This window comes from Galleria mellonella, unplaced genomic scaffold, assembly GCF_026898425.1.
Source record: "Galleria mellonella isolate WM207_F2 unplaced genomic scaffold, CSIRO_AGI_GalMel_v1 utg800, whole genome shotgun sequence".
Taxonomy (NCBI): Eukaryota; Metazoa; Arthropoda; class Insecta; order Lepidoptera; family Pyralidae; genus Galleria; species Galleria mellonella.
In genome coordinates, this window is record NW_026442158.1 from 488,627 (window position 1) to 511,274 (window position 22,648).

The window sequence follows — 22,648 nt, forward strand, 5'->3', positions numbered from 1 at the left end:
TAAGGCGTTAAGAGGTAATAAACATTCAAACAAACTAGCTTTCATATTCATACATACAATATTTTATTACAAGATGAGGTTGCATTTGATCTTACTTCATTTGATGTAGAGTGCTGATAAAATCTAGACGGAGCGTGCTTACTCAGAAGATACTTATTCTACATCGACTTACAGTTTTAGATTCTATAAAATAATAAAGAGTAAGGATTGATATAACTGCTATTTGCGAATTTGAATGGTAGAAAAACAACAATTCTTTTAACAAAAAGTCTTTAATGTCCCTTTGAATATCTTATAATATGAAATATCAGACTACATAAACATGTGATCGTTGAAGCCTGGGGGTGGTAAATGGTCCGAATCGGGGGGCGCCGGTCTGCGACCAGGACGGGGCCCTATGCCAGGCGGGCCGAATGGATCGAAGCGAGCTCCGGGCGGGACAGCACCTCTGTTCAGAAATACACGAAAATTTTAAAACATTTATCATAAAATAAGTAATAAAAGTATGTACTGCTCCATCGGAGGGGTTGGGAGGGATTTTTTTTAATGGATGATAATGGAATGGTAACGCCGTTTGTGCTATCGGTATACATTGGCGAGGCATCAGTGGCAGATGATAGGTGAGGATGAAGCAGGTCAGTTTATTTACTTAGGCCATCAGCGCAGGCGGGGTCCCCATTCCATTATTATCAATTATAAAAAAAAACTGCAGTTGCCAACTCGCCTGTCAGGAGTGGTAGTAACTACTGACAAAACTCCCTTTATGTTAAGTAGTAGACAGTTAACAGCTCAAATAATAGATGTAATATTTACATTATATCTATTTCATTTAAATTTCTTTCCATAGAAGAAGTAACATAACAAGAAACCTTGGTAGTCTGCCAGGGATACCAATTCCGGGCTCGTCTGGATTTCTACCAGGTGTAAACGGGTTGAACAGCATACCGCCGCCGCTTGGTGCGAATGGATCAAGATCTGAACGGCCAATATTTCTGATATGTGCTGGTGGCAAGTCCCTGCGGAATTCAGAAGCATTATTTGCAGTTAAATACCATGGTTCCACTTGTGAGATGAATCTGCTCTATATCAGTTGAATAATCTAAAGTTTATACTATAAATTTTATGGTTGTGCAAATGCAGATTTTGGATGTATTTAATTTATCACTTGCAGTAAAAAAACTTCATCATTTTTCATCAAACATCATTTAACTTAATAAATTGGCGAAATTACCGTTTTATCAACCGTCATACACTAAAATTAATATAATTTAGACTTAAATATGTTAGAAAATTAGTATCATATTGGTCTTATGAAAAAGATTTCGTTGTGATATCCAATTGAAATTTTAATAATAGGTTTAAAGAATGGCGCCTAGGAATCGGCCCCATTATCATTCATTTGATGTAATCAGCCAAGTTTAGTGATACTTCAGGCTTAAGAATTGTATTACTGCATTACTATGTCGACTATATAATATAATTAAAAATGCTTGTAATTTGTTTCCTAAAATGTTATTTTAGTCTTTATTTTTTATGCAACTTAGACTGGCAAACAAGCGACGGCCCACCTGATGGAAAGTGGTAACCATCGCCTATGGATATGACAACAGTACTATGGACATAACCAAGTATAATGTGAATGTGTTGCCCGTGATATGAACATTGTCATTCCTAAAGACTAAATATTCCTAAATAATTCCTTATCTTTAGATTTTCTGTACGACCATTTTCTCCAAGTTATCCATTGTTAAAAATCACCCAAAAATTAAGATTTTTTTAAATATTTCTTAATTTTTGCGAATAGTTCATAAGTAATTTATAGGTATACTTGACTTCTTAATAATCTTTACGATTTTATTCCTTTGTTATGGCGCCTTAAAGGCTTAACCAATCACTATGAATATTGATATACACATACTATAAGGGATGGAAAAGGTTATAGGCTACTTTTATCTCGGCCAGTTAACATATTTATACGAACATCCCATTATAGTAAAAGAAAAAAAAAAGCATACAACCAACTTTCAAATATATATTTTTTAAAGATTATATCAACTCTTACCATGCATCTGGTATGTCAGGTTGCGCGCTCGGTAGCGGTCTTGGCCCGACCCTCAGTGGGTCATCAGCAGGTATCCTGCTGGTATTACCACCTATAAAAATAGCTGTATTAGTAAATAAAAATAGCCCTTATATTTACATAAAATCAAGTAAGTTATTAAAAAGTGGGAAAACCTACAGTTTATAATAGCATATACAATAACGGCGTACTCCATAGATGTCACCATTAGGTAAGTGATGTTTGTATATGTGTAACTGTGTATGTGTTGTATATTCCAAGTATGGTGTATTCTTTAATAATTAAATGAACCTGATAGAGAGTGTTAAGTTCAAATATTCGCCCATAATATGGAAAAAGTGGGCAAATCAAGTGACATATGCACCATAATGGCAACAGGATAGTAAAATTACATTTATTTATTGTTTATTATTATTAAAAAAAATGTGCAAATAGTAGACTTAATGCCCTTAAAGCATTTTCTCTCAGTTAACCTTTGGAAAAGCAGAAACATACATTTACATAGAAAAATACATACACAACATGTGTATAATAAGCAGCTAGACATATTCATGTTACAAAGTTCAGCAACATGGGAGTGAGTGAGATATTGCAAGCTTTTTATAAGTTTTAACAGCTGAACTATAAGTTGGTCAGATGCTTGATTTAATATCTCTTTGTAAAAAAAATGAGACCTTCCACAACTATGACACAAATTACATTTAGATAGATAGATAATCTTTATTACCAGTAACAAAAAAAAAAAATCAACAATAAAAAGAAAAAAAAAATTGCTGGTAATTCTCAGCTGTTGCTATATATGTACAGCTCTAGCAAGAAGTACCTATATAGTGCTGATTGTGGTGGCCCCTTAACTCCTTTACCCTTAGCATGAGTAATTTTCTCTCAATCATTAACAAAATCATTTAACTTACTTGTTGCTGTCTGTGTCTCTGTGGATGCAGTGGGTCTTGTTGTAATTGTATCTATCAGATCCCGTTTCACATTGTATATCAAATCTTTGTGGTTCGGTATTAGCTTGGCTATAGGCCCACTCATCTCCTTTACTGTGTCATCAACATTGAATGCAATATTTGATACTGCTAAGTCTTCTGACCTCTGTAAGCATAGATAGATACTTTTTTGTTGTTTCCGCCAAAAGATTTGTAGTAAACTTATTATAGATACAAATAATTAGAAAAAATTATAACACTGAGAAAACATAGGGCAGCTTTATCACTAAACGCAATCTCTTCCAGTCAACTTTTGGATGGAGAGGAATAATTACAAATAGCATACATTATGAAAATAATTGTTGGAAAATAATTTAAATAATATTCTTGTATATACAGTACTTCTCTGCTTATTTTTCTTTATTGGTTTGTTTTTGTTTCTACTTAACTCTAGTAAATTTTGGGTATCTAAAACATTGAATATTAATTGAACAATATGTTTAGAATAAATAGAATTCTGTATTTTTTTAGAAAAATATTTTTTCTATGCACACACACTTACATCATTATTATATACATGAAAACATGACTTGCCTGTCTGTAGCAATTATACAAATCTAGTTCTACCTAGTCTGGTACATGGAGTTCATTTATTAAGGTATTATTTTGTTCAAAACATGCTATGTAGTAGTTTTGTTGTATAAATTATTAATATAGTTAGATTTTTATAGTGATTATTTACTGAAAAATATTTGCTTACTACAATTAGTTTTAGTCAGGGTAGAGGGATTGTTAGTAATGGGAACACATTAGTCCTAGTTGTTTGCATTCTAGGTTATTGATTATCAAGTAAAAGTTCTACTATACTACTATTAAGTCATATATTAATATCCCTACTTAAATATAAGTATAACAAAAAAAAAAAAAAGGAACAGCAGAGAAATAAGACATACTGTGTCATAACTCAAAATAAAGGGATCATTATTAACTACTGACATTTGTACTCACTTAATATGGCCATAAAGTACAGACCAAAAGAAGCCATATAATATGTAAACTAGTTCATACTTTATTCTTTTAATTTAATAATTGTTTAATGAGTGATAATGACAGTAATTTGACATAAATGACACATATAATACAAGTATGATTTCTTGTCTTTTTATATAAAACTTAAATCTACCCATTTTTCCAGCCTTTCACTTGCTCTCAAGTTTTGACAGACTTTTACAATGCCAAACATCTACAAGTTGGGGTTAAGGAAGGTGTCTTTGAGCAACTTTATAAGTAAACTAGCTATTACCCATGACTTCATCTGTGTGACCGGGATATATTTACGGACCAGGATAAAAAGTAGTCTATATCCTTCTTCGCCTTACATAGTGTGTGTATGCTGAATTTTAATAATGTTTCAGCCATTACGGTGCTATGAAGTAACAAACAAACTTACTTTCATATTTAAAATATTAATAAAGATATCTCCTATGAGTCTAGCAGTCAGTCCAGGTGTACTAGTCTCAATTTAATTGTAACAATAAGAAAACAGAGAACCAATTATTTTACTCAAAATTAAAATTCAACAAAGAGTAAACAAGTAATATACCATCAAATTTATGATTAGATTTCCATCAGTGTTCAATCCATGGAGTATATACAGCTTGTCATCTAATATATATCGTATAGTATATGTGTCTTTATCATTCCATCCTGTTGGCAGCAATTCATTTTTCTCTTCTTCGCCAGTCAATGTGCGCTGGAAGTTTAATTATTAACCATTATATAAAAGTGGACAGATAATGGCTAAAATGACGATGATGATGATCATATAAATACTTAAGAATTCATATATATTGGTGTACATAATATTATTGATTTAAAGAAGCAAATATTCTCACCACAGCTTCATAATACATATACACAAACATTTTGTATAAACGCAGGAATCTTCAACTGTTTCTTAAAAATAGTGATCTTAATATATGTATACAAACACAAATTTGCTGTCCCGAAATATTGTTTAAAAAAAGTTAATAGGCTTTTTATGGAAATAGGCATTAAATAAGATACCGAAAGATATTTTGGAACTACCTTTTAAGAAATTTTAAAGTATTATTAAAAAACACTTATTGAATAAAGAACACTAATAATTACTTTTATGACAAATGCGCATGGTGTTAGTCCATCATGTATAAGGCTTTTTAATGACTGTGTAATTTTAGACATTGTACATTTAAATATATGCGAATTATACATTCATATATCACATATAAAAATCATTAATATAAATATACAAATAAAAAACATTTTAGAATGTGATCAAAATGAATAAAATAATATATAAAATAGTTTTGTCGACTAACGGAAAGTTTGTCAATAACAGCAGAAACAAACCTCATCTCCAATGCCAATGCTGCGGAAACCTCTTTTCATTAAATTCCAATGAATAAAAGCAATAAGAATATCAGATTTTCGCTTCAGGTCCCTCTCAACACTCTTAAATGTTAAATCCCATCCAAAAAGTGGATCTCCTGCCATTTTGCGATTCACACAATATTTTTAGAGTTTAAATTGTATGTTTAAAATAATGTATACTGTATTTTCAATAGCCTCATTTTTTTACGTGCTATGACTTTCCGATTTCTAGGTCTATATTTTTTTTTTTACGTTTGTTCCGTTTGCTAATCGGAGACCATGCTTTCTTCAAAAAGATAATTTGTCTTTCTAGGTCTATATTTTTATTATAAATAAAAAACACAAATCACAGAAGGAAAAATGCAGAAAAACTTCGGAAATAAAATGAAAATAGATTCAATGACTAGTCGAAAGTGCTGTCAATGTCAAATAGCTGTCAATGTGAAAATAAGAATATCGTTCTGAAGTAAAAAATCTACTATTTTAAGAAAATATATATTCGTTAATTTGCTGAATAAGTGTAAAAATAGTAGTAGAAATTAGTGTCAAAATATTAGTATAAAAATATAAGATACAGATGTATTATTATATAGAAAACAAATTACTGTAAAGAAAAATTCATATAAATTAATAAATTAAATACTTTATTTTCCTCTGTCGACTAAAGATTTATAATTAAAAAAACTAAAATATTTATTTCAGTTATTTAAATATTATAATAAAATTTTTTGTAAAGTTTGTTAATATAGTCAATCGATTATCGATTTAAATGAAAACAGGTTTATCGGTATTCTTGCCTACTTAAGTGCACTGTGCAACGTAAAAACAACATGGCGGGCAGTGTCAATTTGGGAACGTCGCGGTTATAACGTGAAATAATGAATTTTGTTGTTTTAGAATATGGGTGAATATGTGCAATAATTTATTACACTCTGATGTGCAAAGTGTTGTGTTTTGATTATATTTGTGTAATTTAAGTGTCAAAATGGCCTCGGATAAGATAAAAGTAGCAGTTCGAGTCCGTCCTTTTAACAGGCGAGGTAAGCCAGTTTCATTCTGCTAATAAATAAAGGATTTGATATCTTATTGCAAACTACGTATCTATCTAAAGTTTATCTGTCTTGTTTGTTAAGATAAAACCAATGATGGTTTCCCCATTTCGTTCAAATTATCGATAATTGTTTAATTTTATTCTGCATTACAATTGGTTTACTTACCATGTGAAAATTGTCAATTTTCATCATTCTACAATGGTAAAATGTGTGTAAATTTTATTACTAGACTATCTAATTTGTAGGACGAAGATAATTATAGAATCATGTATCCTAATATTGTACATATATAGTTGTATCACATTGGTTAACTAATAATAGTACGCATATAATAAATACGATATATTTGGATCAAATTTATTATTTGGAATTTTACTAACTTTTGATATTTTGTTTTTTATTTCTTGGAAATCATACTTATGATGTCACATTTCATATAAAAACAAATGTAGTATACAATAATTTATATCCTTAATCCTTTAAAATATTGTATTAAATTGGAGTATTATTATATAGTATTTGTAACAAGAATTTAAATTAAGATTAAGAATTTTTATTTTTGTTACATATTTTAAAATCTTTTATAAAGAATTTATTGTTTGGTTGTGACTCTTTCATGAAACTTTATTATTTTGACTATATATGCAAAATTATTCAAAATACCTGTACTTTGTTCCACTGTCTTATTAATAAATATATCTGAAGATGTAGTTTCAAAAAGTAAAGTATAAGTATTTTAAATAATATTATATAGTCAAAATAAATAATTATTTAAATAATATATAACATTAAATGTTCTGGCCGGCTGGCCAATCTGGATTATGCCAACCATGAGTATGATTTTATTGTCTATTGTGTCTGTGCTATTTTCTAATCAAATTGTTTTCACTCATAGTGCAACTATATAAAACAACAAATAGTGTAAATTTAAGATTTGTGGTATTTTAATTTAAAATCAGCATTAGGCATTTTTAAATATTTGTATCTATTGTTCTAAATATTATTGTTATAAAGTACTTTATATGTGTAAGTTTCTGGGCTAAATGATCCTTATTATGAAATAATTACTTATTAAGAAAAAAATTGTAGTATAAATTTTTTTCGTTATATGTATTAGACAAAGATACACCTATATTGACTTAGAATTTTTTAAATATTATTGTTGTCTTTTCAGTATTACTAAAATAATCAATTAGCACTAGACTAGCTGGAAAGATATAAATTAATACATCTTACAATGAGTCTAAAGAAAAATTTAAAAGTGATTAAAGAATCTATCAAAAATAGAAGGGGAAAATATTTTTTTTAATGGATGATAATGGAATGGTAACTCCACCTGCGCTATTGGGATACCCTGGCAGGATAATATGTGTGGATGAAAAGGCAGGTCAGTTAGCCCATCATGACAAATTCCACTATTAATTAACCATGACGGTTTCCAGGGGATACCACATGTAGGTCAACCTGATAGAGTGTATTGCTAGCAATGTGTCTATTAGACCCCATTACTAACAATTCCTTTTCACCCAGGGGAAAATGTTGGAACAATAATTGATACAATAAGACACATAAACATTATTATAGAAGGCAAGGCAGAGAGAAGAATGGGAAGATACAGACTAAAAAATAGTAAATAATATCAACTAGTTTAAAGAAGCTTGGACTCATGTTGTTAGTTGTAAAGAGATATTCTAAAAACTTCAAGAGTGGTAAGTTTCTACCAACAAAAGAATAGAGTTCTTAAATAATGAATATATTATATATGATATAATCATGAATAACTGATTCAGTCAGGTGGCTAGTGTAATAATAGTAGTACCTTCTCTTATTTTACCTAGTCATGGGGTGTTAAATAGTTGTTATTATTATAATGATAAAAATAAATATGTCCAAACTGCTGATGAGACTCTCACAGATATTTTTTAATTGTTATAGTTATGATGAATGTAACAATTGAGATGCCCATATTAATTGAGATTAGTAGAATCTAATGTCTTTTGGATTTTTTTATGTGTATTAGCAGTGTTTTCCATAAAAATCCATCATTAAATTGACACATAACAAAACATGTTTTGTATTACCCAGATTTGATCAGTATGTCACAATACTGTTGTTTACTGATGACAAGGTCAAATATAAGTGCATTCGAATAAAGCAAACAAAATATAAATTGTTGGGGGTGAAGGGATTGGTAATAATAGAGATTATTATCCCCATTGCTACTAATACATCCTGTCAGGTTGGCCTCTTTGCTGTTCTTCCTGGAAACTATTGTGTTTAATTCCAAGTGAATTTATTATGATGGGCTAACTAACTGACCTGCCTTTTTATCCTCACCTATCATCCCTCACTGGTGCCCCGCCAGCGAATACCGTTAGCGCAGGCAGGGATACCATTCTATTATCATCCATTTAAGTACAAGTTGTTAAATTTATATTCTATTTCATTTTATTATAATATATATATGTGTGTAATGTATAAATTATTTAATGTTAACAGATAGTAGTATTATGTGTTTCCTTAATTTTTTAGAGCTAATATTATCCAATTATTACTAAGTTTAGTTTGATAATGTTTTATATAATATTAATAAACATTGATGTGTAATAAAAAATACACATACATAAGCTGATATGGATTATATGAGTCACATGTTACATTGATAATGTTTATGGTAAATGTAAAATAGTTAATAGTTTGCAGTTGGACTTTATTTTTTAATAAACTCTAAATTATGTTGTATTTTATTATTATTATTACTTGAAATTATTCAAATTGATTTCAACACAGAAATATTTTTTTTTCATTTACTTAGTACTTTTATTTTTTTTTATTTCATTATCTATACATCTAAAATTATACTTATATGTATGTACTGTGTTGTTAAAAAAAAAGTGTTATTTAATTTAAAAAAAAATAGCTAATATCTGTTATTTGATTGTTATTCCTCTTTCATTCGCTTAAAATTGAATTAGATATAAATATGGGCAAATTATATGAGTACTTATTTGTCTTTATAATAACTCCACCAAAACTCTATAATGACTCACAATTAGCCTACAATCGGGAAGTAAAGTGTCTTTTATATTTAAAAGTTACAAATTACGGAAACAAAATTGCAACCATAATTTCGACCAGTAATTTTCAAGCAACTGCTTTCGTAATACCGTCAAAATTATCAACGCCTATTTACGCTTTGTGCAAAACAAAATGAACAGTTATAGACTGTAGTACGCTCCTTGCCCCGTTGTTCGTCATGGTGAATAAACGTTGTGTATCCGCCATTACTTAGAGTTGATATTTGCTGTGGTTCCACTATGCAACTTCTTTACGTAATTTGTTAAATCGATTCTAGACGTTGCGACAGTTACACCTGTATTGGATTGTTTTCTTTCTAATCAGCCTCTCTAGACATTTTTTTAAAATTATTTATTCAATATGCTTATTCGAGATTTGATACACAGTACATTTATGTATCGTACTTAAAAAAACTTTGTAGGTTTTTTTTAATGGGTCATAATGATATGGTAACCCCACCTGCGCTATAGGTATACGCTGGCGGGGTACTAGTGAAGGATGATAGGTACATTACTAACAACCCTTTTCCCCCAACTTTGTAGGGTTTATCTAAGTATCAGCTCTGCCGATATTGGTACACACAATAGTTACTACTTCGTATATAGATAAGTATAATTTAATGTTAGGTTGTAAAGAAATGGCAAATGAAAATATCCATAGAAACGTTTTGGTTAGTGCTGACATGAGAACAGGCAGAGACATGAGGACGTCGCCATCTCACTCTATCACATGACCTAGTTATTAGGCGTGAGTAATATATGGCAATATCTATATATTGTCCCAATAATACATATATTAAATATCGATTATCCAAAAAATAATATCGAAATCAAGAACCCGATCGAAATAAATATAGATATTCGACTGGTATGGGCGTTGTCAAAATGGGAGATCATATATTTTCCGCCATCAATGTCCAGAGCGACCCAATATATAGGTATGGAAGCGGTACTGATATTACCCATGCATACTATATATATGTTGAAGAATTCTATCGGTAGATGAGTTTTCGTTATCGCTCTCATGAGAAAGAACAAGCCAGACCTTTCTGTTTCATTCTGTCATACTTATCGATAAATTCGTTTGCCACTTGAGTAGGGAACTAGGCCGAATTATGCTTTATAATACAAAATTTTCATGTTTCCTCCTTAAAGCCAACAACAAATTTGTCTTGGCATATATTCACTCTTTTATCATAAATGATATAGCTACATGGTGAAATCGAAATCGTTAGCATCGTTTGAAGGGAGCGAAATTGAATATTGAAGGTACTAAAGAAACGTGGGCCGAAAAGCAATACAGTTTTGAGTCTTCAACACTCCTAATATGTTCTCTAGTATAGAGAGAATTTTACTTTTGCGCATCGCTAGTGATTCCAAGGGTAAAATAATTGTATAAAACAACATAACACAACAGAAAAAATAATTATATATATAAAAAAAATAATAGGTTTTGTTCTGAGAGAGTATTTTACCTACATTGCATTTGTATCTGAGCTAATACATTCTGGTGGCCATACACAATTCAAACCCCTTGCATTTTTGACGGTAAACTTAATAATGTATGGCCACCATTGGATTGCCCTTTGTCGTGAGCGAAACTTCCTAATTACTAGTAAATAATTCAGAACTAAAGAAAAATAGTTGGCAGTTAGTAATTGTGTTTAAGTGTTCATTCTTTTCTAAATTAAGTTACATCACTACGATGGAGTAACACTTTTTCCATTTGAATGTTCAGCAAAAAATAATTGGTACTTTGTAAACTATGCAATGTAGATATGAGCCATACCACATTGTGCAGCTATAAATGTGCTCAGCATTTTATGTTTGCAATAAAACTGAACCATATACGCTTGCACATCTAGCCGAGAATATTCAGTTTGTTTTACATAAGCCCGGTGTACATAAAATAGTCTAGTAGAACCGGATTTGAAAGAGAATCGGCGCGGACGTACGGGCCGACCTCGGGTTGAGTCACCTCACTACTTACGTTACGTACCTACTAAACTTACGTTCCTTTATATTTTGTAAACATGCAAACCAAATTCTGGTATTTACGGAATACGGAAAAGAAATGGGTACCTCTTTCCCTTGCTTTGTTTGGGTAAGTATACAAGTTTTGAGCAGTTTAATAAAAGAAGTCTGTCTAAGCCCAAATAAAATATAATGTTGCTGATTTGATATTGATCAATAAATGTTTTCATTTTATTATAACCTAGCTAGGCTAGTTACTATATTGGTTGTTATAGAGAAACTGTCTTCTAGTCTAACCTCCTTTTCCGACATAAAAACCTTGTTCATAGAGTAGATGACAGCCGTTACCTATATTTCTGAACGTTTAAATGCCTGTTATTAAGTAATTATTTTCTTGTTTAATTCAATAAGCGTACATCACGGATTATTATAAACTACTATGACTGCAACGGTGTAGTCGGGATTCGGGACATTGATGCACCAGGATGGAAAGTAGCCTATATCCTTTATTATCCAAAATATTTATGCCATATTTCATGACCATCGATTAAGAAGTTAGGACCCCAAAAAGAAATGAACTCAATGTTTTAATTTTTTTTTGTACTGCCGTAATACAAAAGAAAATCTGTAACAATATTTTATACTTATCTTAATAGTATAAAATATACTTTCTGCCTTTCTCTATTCGTTTCTCCTCTTCTAAACCAGGCAACGGAATTTGATTACTTATTACTTGGTTACTTATATTTTTTTGAAAAGTTTGTATGTTCAAATACATACAAATTATTACACATATCTGGTATTATGACAGCACGGGTGGCTCGCTAGCCCTATTAACGTTATAAATACAAAGGAATGAATGAATGAATTTTATTGCTAAAAATGTGGTACAATAAGGTCATATGGTAATATTACAATGGTTTTACACATTTTGTCATTAACTGACTTGCAACAGTCATTACAAAAGTTTGTAACGATGGATGAATGAATGTTTGTTACTCTTTTACGCAAAAACTATATAACAGATTTAAATTAAATTTGGTAAACAGGTAGGTTATATCTTAATTTTGCACGTAGGTTACTTTATATGTATATTTATTTACGCAGATCAAATCACGTGCTACAGTTAGTGTTAAATAAGTTACAAGTTTTATAATATTTAGGTATTATCTGTGCTTTTATAAAGCATTTAAAAAGAAAATGGAATCTATAATTGAGTAATGCTATAAAAAGCGTGTTCCTGAATTTCTTATATACAAAAAAGTAACATTATAAGGTTACTTATAACTGACTTCATTAAAAATTTCATCAATTAGTAACCATCACTAAACAGTTATATGTGTGCATTACTTAATAAATAAATTAAAAATAAATATCTTTTTAGATTAAACAATTAATAATTAATTTTAAAACGATCAACATTGTAATTATTTAATTAAAAATCTCTAAATAGATCGCTGGATCATTACCGTCGATTAGTATTCTAGTCGGTGCAGACACGCGTTCCTCGTACGGCTGCCGTTTCTATAGGTAGTTTGATTCCATTCCGTTATCTCAGTTAGTGCTTTTATACCACAAATAGGTAGGTACATAAGACTGTATCTATCTTTGGTAAATGCAAACAAAACAGCGATTTCAATAAGCCACAAACAAACTAATGAGCGTCGATATGTTAAGTATTTTTTTAATTTGTGAAGATGAAATGGTAACACTGCCTGCGGTATCGGTATACGCTGGCAGAGCACCAGTGAGAGATGATAGATGAGGATGACAGCAGTTGGCCTATAGTGACGAATTTATCAATAAATTAACTACGATGGTTTCCAGAAGTAACTGCATAAAAATCGAGTTGCAAGGGCATATTGCTAGCAATGGGGATGTTAAACCCATTATTAATAATAAATCCTTTTGTCCCCAATAACTTTAAGATTGAACGTAGAAAGCTGAGTTTGTAAGTAGATTTTATTCTGCGACATTATTTTTTTTGCTCTGCAAAAAAAAGGCAGCTTTAAAACTGCAAAAGTGATATAGGACTACCAATCGATAGGGTTCATTCCCGATCCTATTATAAAAAAAACACTATCAAAATCGGCGCAAAACCGCTTCTTTGGGAAATAGCTTAAATACTAGCAATGGTACTACTTCCATTCGGCAATTAGTATGCGTTAACTACCTTTAGTTACCGTAACGGCAACCTCAGCAGCATCATAGGAGGCGGATTTATGTAATGTATCTTACGAAATACCTAATAATGACGTAATTGTAAATGCAAATTGAGTTCCATTATAATAACCACACATGTTAGTAATGACAAAGGAAATGTGCATGTTAAAGTGGAGTAGGTTAAGTATGCATATGATTATTCTGTGTCCATATTTCTTTTTTTTTTATAATTAGTAAACAAAATAAGCGTGTCTTTAAGATAGACAAGAAGGTGACAGTATAGAATAACCACATTATAAATAAATATAAAAAAAAGTTTTAATTTCTTTAAAGAAGGATGTTTTCAATTCGGTTGTATTTTTTTATATGTATATTGTATACCTCATAACTCGGTCATTTATAAACGGATTTGGAGAATTCTTTTTGGTTTGCAAATATGTATTTAGTTATTTTCATATTGGTTCCATAGAAATTTTATCAAAGTTGGTTTAGTAGTTAATTTTTAAATAAAAATAACTGGTTTGGCTATGATTGGAGTCGGCGTTTTTTATAGAACAAAAAATTTTACAATAAGAGTAGTGAGTAGTTTGTTTCACGGAGAGCAAAATGTAATTGTATACATGACCCATTTAATAAACAGTCTTGGCGTGTCCTTTTATAGAAGTAACTTGCGATCTGGCTTCGCAAGGAAAGGTAAATTAGTATATTACGTTACCTTTAATAGGCAATTTTTTTTTTATACAGTAACTCGTAACTAGCACTTTTTAAATAATTAAGAAAAAACAGTGACTGATTAGTCCCATATTAATTTTAGGACGATTATTCTAAAATTAATATGGTATCAACACGAGTGTAAACTCTATTGACTGTAAAAATATATTTGTAAGAATTTGCCGAAAAAATCTTATAAGATACGAAGTAAAAAACCTACATACGAATTGGGAATTTCCGCTTTGAAATCCGCTAAAATTTAATACACATTGTTCTTAATAAATTCCATGGCAATAATATGGTCCATTTGTTTCAGAACTCGAACTTGGTACACAATGCGTGGTCGATATGGAAGGGCAGCAGACCGTTTTGCAGTACCCTCAGTCAGGGCACGACAAAGAAAGGTATGCAGTAGATTTTGAGTAGTAGCTATTGTCTATTTTTCCTTGATGTACTAAAAGAAACTAAACAGTTAAAGAATACTGGTAAACAAATGCCATAGCAATGAACTCTTATAGGAAACACGTGTACATTACGAGTTTTATGTGTATGTAATCTCTGATACAAATAGTTGTCTTTAGAAAATAAAAGATACTACTTTTAATACCCGACATTGTCCGCGTGACCGGAGTAAATTAATGAACTGGATTAGTGGATAAAAAGTAAATCATATTGTTCTCTCTTCCAAATAGGTAGTAGTAAAAAGGCAAAAAAACGAACTTACTTTCATATTTATATTAGTAAAAAAAAAATAAGATTTTTTAAGCATAGACAATTGAATGTGAAATATAAACTATTTTATTAAAAAATCTATTTTTTTTATGACTTCACAATTCCATCAAATTATTAGTTATCAATACCCATATTCGATTATTATCACATGAGGTGAGAAAGGAAAAACACCATACACGTGCTAGTTGGTTGTACTTGACTATATTCTATCGACCTTTATTATTTACGAGAACATGAATAAAACGGTGTTGCCATGTGTAATGTAATCACTAGCCGATTAATTTATATTTGTAATGGTATACTATACGTGTAGTTAGTCCTTGTAGTGGGTTACTTAGTTTCGAATACACTTAGAAATTCAGATCGTATTGATTGTTCGAAAATGGCCTAGCCAGAAATTTGTGTATTTCCATAAACATTAATTTACCATATTTGTAAAGAAAACTTAAATAAAGGAACTGCAATCTAGGAAGCTATGATAATTGATCTAGCCTTAAAACGCTTCCTTGCCCCAGATTCAATTCAGCGCGCGTTTTAATTAAAAAATAATAAATAGTCCAGTATCTTTACAATTCTTTTACATTGCCATATTTACATCTTTGTTGCTGTATTAGGTAAATTAAACACCTAATACATATTTAAGTCCTATCTTTCGCCTTGCGAATAATATTTTGCTATTTAGGATTAATATAGCAATTTATAAGTAAAGCATCTTTAAGATTCAGTTTATAAATTAATCTATAACGTCTCTAGAACCCTATTACTTACAAGAAGTATTATCAAAATTAAGTAATTGGTAAAAATGTCGAGTGACTGTTACACATACACACACACACATACAAAAAAACCATAGAATAAATTTGTGAACCTCCTTTTTTATTCGCTTAATAATATATTAATTACACATATTTATTTTATAGACAATACGATAACTCTTTGTTGTATTTATTAGGAAATATACTTCAAGATATAAATTCACTTTATGATTAAAGAATTTAAAAAGTAGGATCCTAATGTTTCTTTGAAGTGGCACGTTACTAAATAAAAGCATGCTTTGGGCCGCGACGCTCTGATTGGCGCGTTACCTCGTCTCGTTGCGCAAGTGGCGCTTGCGCATGAGCAGTGATTAAGTAGAATTTAGTAGATGAATACTTGCAAAATTTTTACGATTAAAGAGTTATTTAATAAATCGATAATAAAGATCTTTTCAATAAATTATTATTCCGATACTACTTTTAGTTCGCGACTTTGTACGCGTATTTTGTGTATTTTGGTAGTAGGAAACTAATATTTTTTGGGGAATTAAAATACAATATATATCAGATTTTAAGTTTGACATTCAGGAATATAACTGAAAAGTGATTTGGTGTAGGTAGTAAGTAATTGTTGCGTAATGCCTAAAGAAACTTTTTTACTTTAACAATAACTGTAATTTGATCTGACTTATGACCGCCACCCTTAAGAACATTATTGTATATGAAAGCTGTATAGATACATTCCGAATTAAATTAAAACTTAGGTACAAGAAATGTTTGGTGTACTCGTATTGCGGATAGTTACATTTGAGAGTAGGTTTTTTTGGCCCAACTGAATTATGTTTATCTTTTGTCCTTTGTTTGTAGTTGCGTATTTATTTATCGCTATTTTTACTTAATATTATCTATTTTTTCTCTGTGGCAATAAATATGACATATCATGTTACTTTTTAATCTTATCAAATAGGTCACTTATCTATACAATATAAAATTCTAACCGGTTGGTTTATATATGATTAATGCACAGCTTAAACTAATGGTTTTAAAATATTAACTATTTCAGGAATTATCGCATATATAATATAAGAGATCACGGGTAAAGTTGCGGTAAATCGCTAGTTACTTATCGATATTGCAATATCATAGAAGAAACAATCAAATATAAGTGAATAATTTAATTTTGAAATTTTAGTTTAGTGTCATACATAAAATATTGAAACGGGCAAGGCATAATTAAGGTTATGACAATAAATCGTCATCGTTTGAGACATCACTTATTCAATGTTGTAGTACCTTGTATTCGAAAGCCATTTTTTTTTATATGGGTGAAGATGGAATGGTAACCCCGTCTGCGCTGTCGATAAATACTGGCGGGGCACAATTGAAAGACGAATGGTGATGGAAGACGAGTCATTTGACCGATAGTTGTTAATTCAACAAGAATTAACCACGATAGAAATAGAATTTTTATATCCTATTATTAACAATCGCTTTCCCCCTGAAGGGCAACGGTTTTCACGTCGTTAGTATGCAGTTTTTGGTGTACATACAGAATAGTTACCTACAAATTTGTAAATTGCATTATAGTGCATCGCTGTGTGCCTGATAAGCGATGTAACACTGAACTGAAGAAGTTTGATTAAAAATAAAAGACGAAAGTCGGCAAGATTCAGGTTTCCCATTCCTAGTTAAGTTGCCTCTACGTTAATTATCCACCCTTTTCTAATTTGGCCAATGACTATCATTTTGGCAGCAATTAAGGCTTATGGAATTACTCGTTTAAGACTTTTAATACCTATGCTTTAGTTGACTTAGCAGAAAGGCAAGAGTGTGATACTTCATTGTATATATATTTTTTATTATTAATCTGAATTCTGTGTTATTTAGAATGAATAGTAGATCAATACGAGAATTCGGTTTGAAGGGTGGGATATGGCGTGAATTTACTGGGTACAGAGGAATAATATCTGAGTCCTCAGGAATGGCAACGCATGGGGAGTATCATGGGCGAAACAGTATACTCTGTTATGTCCATGGTATTGCTTATGTCTATAGGCGACGGTTACCACTTTCCATCAGGTGGGCCTTCAGCTTGTTTGCCATTCTAAGTTGTATAAGAAAAAAAAACCCTATCGGTTATAAATTTAAAATCAGATCAATTCAGAATTCTCGAATATTGTTAAGAGAGAGACTGGCTGAAAACCAGCGCTGTGTAGCTGTACACATTGCACTGAGACACTCACAGCATCAGCTGAGCCAGTTCTTTTTGCCTAATACGAGACATTTCTTCTTATATATGTAATATTTTTGTATTTTCTTTTGTACTTGTATTTTTCTGCTAATAAATATTTTCTATTCTAAAAAAAAAAAGAAAAATATAGAAGACTTAAAATTGCTAATAAAATGCAGTATTAAGCACCCCTGCACTTTATACATACTCATATATATTGCATCTAATAAGTGAGTCGGCAAGTTTGACCTTCACTAAACGTATTGGAAGAAGCTGTACGGGTGGAATAGTTCATGGCCCGCATTATGCAAATAGCTGCTGAGTTTGTAGTTAATGTTCGCTAATGTTGAAAATACAGTTATAAACTGTACTCTAAAGCGTAGTCGCATACTCGTAAAGTCTTAAAAAGATAATACTGTACATGATTTAAACTAGTTAATGCTTAGGTCGTTGATCTCTTATACTGTACAGTCGGATTATAAATGCCAAGAGTCAAAGTTAATATTTTTGTTTCTTGGTATTTGTTTATTTGTCATCAATTCAGTCGTTCATAGTCTATTATTTGGTTCAGAGCCACCCTCGTCCATTGACTCCGTGTAATATATTTGAAGTTGTCGCGTTATATATCTAGCCGGTCTTCATATACATTACTATACTGCACTGTTTGTATGTTCAAATGTAGTTGTGGGCGACAAAGGAAACCAAATAATGTGGGCGACAAAGGAAACCAGGAATGGAAATTGGTAATATATGTATATTGGTCAATGAAACTTAGAAGACTAGGGCTTGAAGGGAAGCCAAAAGGAAACTATAGAGATGCGTCAATTTTGAATTTGGTAAATAACAATATAAAGCTATAAATATGTGGCCTGTACTCTACAGTAGACGTTAGACCGTATCTACTTTTTTAACTGTAAAAAAATTATCAAGTATTATAATTAACATACTGATGTTAATTATAATACTTCATAAATGTATTTTACACTCGGCAGTGACAGGTCACTATATGGTCATAAAGATAGTGCAGCGCTAAAATGGTATTACTGAATGGTAATAAACTTGTAATCCACTTTAAAAATGTTGAGGTTTCGGGGGAAAGTCTATTAATTCAAGAAGATATCGATTTATGCGGCCGTTTAAAAAGACAAACTAGATATTTACGTGTAGGTGAAATTCTATCCCATCCCCCTGAGGAACCTGTTCGGAAACATCATTGTTAGTAATTGTCTATATTTTTACACTACATGGCAGGTAATGTTAACACAGGAAATAAAAAAATAATAATATGACGTACAGTACACGAACGTAGTAGTAGTAGTAGAATTAGATTATAAAGTTTGGATGTTTTTTTTACGCAACTTAGAATAGCAAACAAGCTAACATGCGTTGCCATTTCTGAGGACTAGGTGTTATGCTTCTGTACTCTGTAAATTCACGGCCATACTCACCCTTCGGTAGAAACACGAATGGGATAGAGGTATCCAAGCAAATGACTTTTTACAAAGCCTCCCTCTGGTTATTATTTAGTTTGCTTTAAAAAAAATGAAGGTAGTTGAAAGATATTCCTTAGGGGTAGTTTTTGTTAGAAAAATAGCACACAATTGCACTGTATATCACACACGAGGGATTAAGAGTGCCGCGTCCTTTCTATATTAAAAAAAAAGTTTACGCTAAAACTACCCTAAGGACTGACCCTCATCTACGCAGACCTTTGTGCCCGGTTTACATTAAATTAAATAAATATATAATATTCTACCTGTACTTTTAAAATAATTATTTGATGTTACTGGCGACACAACTATGAGACGTGCTCATGAATAAGGGCTCCGATCGATTCCGAAATTTGTCGAGCAACCCCGAACATAAATACATGAGTAAAGACGATATAAATAATTATAATTCAGTATGAATCACGCCAGTTATTATTCAACAAATCCGTTTAGAAATTTGTGTTTGAAATGAGCAACAGTCGACTTTCTTGTTCATTCCTCTTGGCTTAAATAACTTTCCGCTGGAAGGTGCTTAAATTAAGTTTATTTGGAACAAAACGATTTTTGTCTTATTTCTAAAACTCGTATAATTATGAGTAATTAAGTGTAAATGGTAGTTTTCCAGTGACTCGCATCCAACTGCTACTAAAGCATGCGAAGCTTGTTTTTTTAGTAATGTAAACCGGGCTTTGGGCATTTACAGGAGAAGTGAAACGATAGTAGTGATGGTGTGGGCAAAAAGTTCATCAAATTGTACCCAAGTGACTCCAGACCCTACTTATTACCAGAGTAATTTAACTTCGTAACTGGTTTTTTGTTCACTGTTGTTTTTTTGTAGTAATATCTTTAGAATATGCGATTTGTATGATATATGATAGAACATAGCATTCTATATTATACAGCTGCGTTACAATTATAACTGTACCTTTGTTTGTCTAAATAAATGATTAATTGATTTATTGATATATTTATTTTTATTCAGCGATGTATATATATTAATATATATTCCCTTTTATATAGCTCAGTCATATTTGTGAACGGGTACTACTTATGGGGACTAGTCTACTTATGTTTGCTAGGTTATTTCTTATTGCATAATACATATAAATAGAATTTAATGTTACTATTAATTATAGGTACAGTACCCGTAACAAACAAAATTAATTTGAACATAAACGACTTGAAAAGAATAACTGTTGAGTTTCTTGTAAGTTCTTCTCAGCAGATAACAACATTCCGAACCCAGCAGTGGATTCTTAAAGAAAATTACGATTTAAAAGAGCTTGTAAACAAGTTAATTTGAATAACGATTATTTCTATTTTATAGCTCTATTTCAATTCATTATTATAAATAATTTGTTTACAAATGATTCCTTTTTAGATTCTTAAACACTACTCAGTTTATTCGTGATTTTAGAAAGTATATAAATAACCCAGAATATATCATTTATTTTAAAACTAGGAAGACTGTACTATGGCATACTAGACATAATAATACATGCATAGTTATTTGAATATGTAACTCAATAATAACTTAACAAAATGTAGAATTTTGTTGTGTTTCATTATGACACTGATAATCTATAATATAGTTCTAGGTAACTCGTAGCAATTAAAAAACAAATGTTCGTGTTGGTCGATCGACACGCGACTCGTCTTCTGTCGTATCGATTGACCCAAATAAACCCTACTTCGTATTTCACCCTTCATATATTTACTAGAGAATAAAAAATCATATTCATGTGTATGTATGTACTATAAGTATAAGTAGCATCATTAAAGTTCTAATTTATGGAAAAAACAAACATCACGACTTCCTAATCAAGAATAGGTATATACTCTTGGCAGATTACTTATCAGGTAGCAGAAGAAACCTCTTTGGATTTCTATCTAAACGAATAATTCATTTTTGAAAATAAATTTAATCATAATTGGTAGAACCGGCAATGAGAATTTTATATTTTTGTCATGTGCATATTACCTATCTTGAAGAGCCCTGGTTTCGAATGTTAACAATTTCAGTAGAAACCTGCTTTTTAAGTAGGTAAAAGGAATATAAAGAAAATTTACGTTTTTAGACAGGGAATCTATCCGTTATACACAAAATCTCTAAATTTTAGACAAAAAACTTTAAAATCATCATTATTTTATCAGTCGTTATTTACTTTACTACTGAACATAAATCTATCCCATAGACTGCCACAAGGACCCGTCCTGAGTCGCCTGCATCTTTAAAACTTTAAAATGACAAATGATTATTTCACTGATTTTAGATTCAATTCTCGTAGTGTTAAGAAATCAATATGTCAGATAAGTTAATCAATCAGGCCCTAAACTAATCCGGCGTATCATTCATAACACACTGGGGATTCTTGGGTAGATAACTTTGCTCTATTCGGTCCCTATTGCAATTACAGTAAGTTTAGACGTGTCAGCGGGTACAGCTGGAGTCTACGAAAACTTAAATGTGATTCCGGTATCAAAAACAAGGCGTTTAAACGGAAGCTTTCCTAGTATTTTGCCAATATTGTGGCTATGATTGGCATAGGCTAATCGTACTGACCGTATGGTTTGCCGCCAAAGTAGTATAAAAAATTAAAAAATAATGGAAAATAAATGTACAAAGGCGAGCTTCACTCTGCAAGAATTCTCTTCCAGCCCAAAGGGAAATGACATTAATCATCAAATCATTAGTGATTCATGATTGATGGGAATGACTCACACAACATTAAATATTCTAAAGAAGCTAATAGTAATTTTTTATATCAATATTTATTAAGTAGCTGATGGTGGTGTATCCGATGGAATGTGATAGGTACTTCTTGATAAATCCCTAGAATATCCACCAGAAACTATTTTTTTTGCATTTAAGAGAATATCGTGCTAAACTTGAACTGGCAAAAAAGGAAAAAAAATTCTTGATTATTAATGAAAATAAAAAAGCAATTTAAGCTAATTTCAATTTAAGATTAGAATGTTGTATCCATATTCAATTGAGTAATTAGTATTTTTATATGGTCATAGAATACGTAAAGTGTTG

The 22,648-nt window shown here is 30.9% G+C and overlaps 2 protein-coding genes across 5 annotated transcripts in view; one reads left to right on the forward strand and one right to left on the reverse strand.

The window, feature by feature from the left end:
• Positions 1-253: 253 nt before the first annotated feature.
• On the reverse strand, positions 254-5,851 carry LOC113518320 (proteasome inhibitor PI31 subunit). Its single transcript, XM_052901819.1, has 7 exons — positions 5,738-5,851; positions 5,404-5,656; positions 4,616-4,765; positions 2,995-3,178; positions 2,063-2,153; positions 870-1,016; positions 254-448 (listed from the first exon to the last, which is right to left on the reverse strand). Exons 2-7 carry the CDS (start codon positions 5,545-5,547, stop codon positions 313-315), a joined length of 852 nt encoding a protein of 283 aa, XP_052757779.1. The 5' UTR covers positions 5,548-5,656; positions 5,738-5,851; the 3' UTR covers positions 254-312.
• A 395-nt stretch (positions 5,852-6,246) lies between these two features.
• Positions 6,247-22,648, forward strand: part of LOC113518499 (kinesin-like protein KIF13B) — a 179,620-nt gene continuing 163,218 nt past the window's right edge. For all 4 annotated transcript variants that reach the window (XM_052901813.1, XM_052901814.1, XM_052901815.1 and 1 more), the window contains exons 1-2: positions 6,247-6,464; positions 14,718-14,805. In XM_052901813.1, coding sequence (XP_052757773.1) covers positions 6,410-6,464; positions 14,718-14,805 — 143 coding nt within the window. In that variant the 5' untranslated portion in view covers positions 6,247-6,409. The remainder of the gene's footprint in view (positions 6,465-14,717; positions 14,806-22,648) is intronic.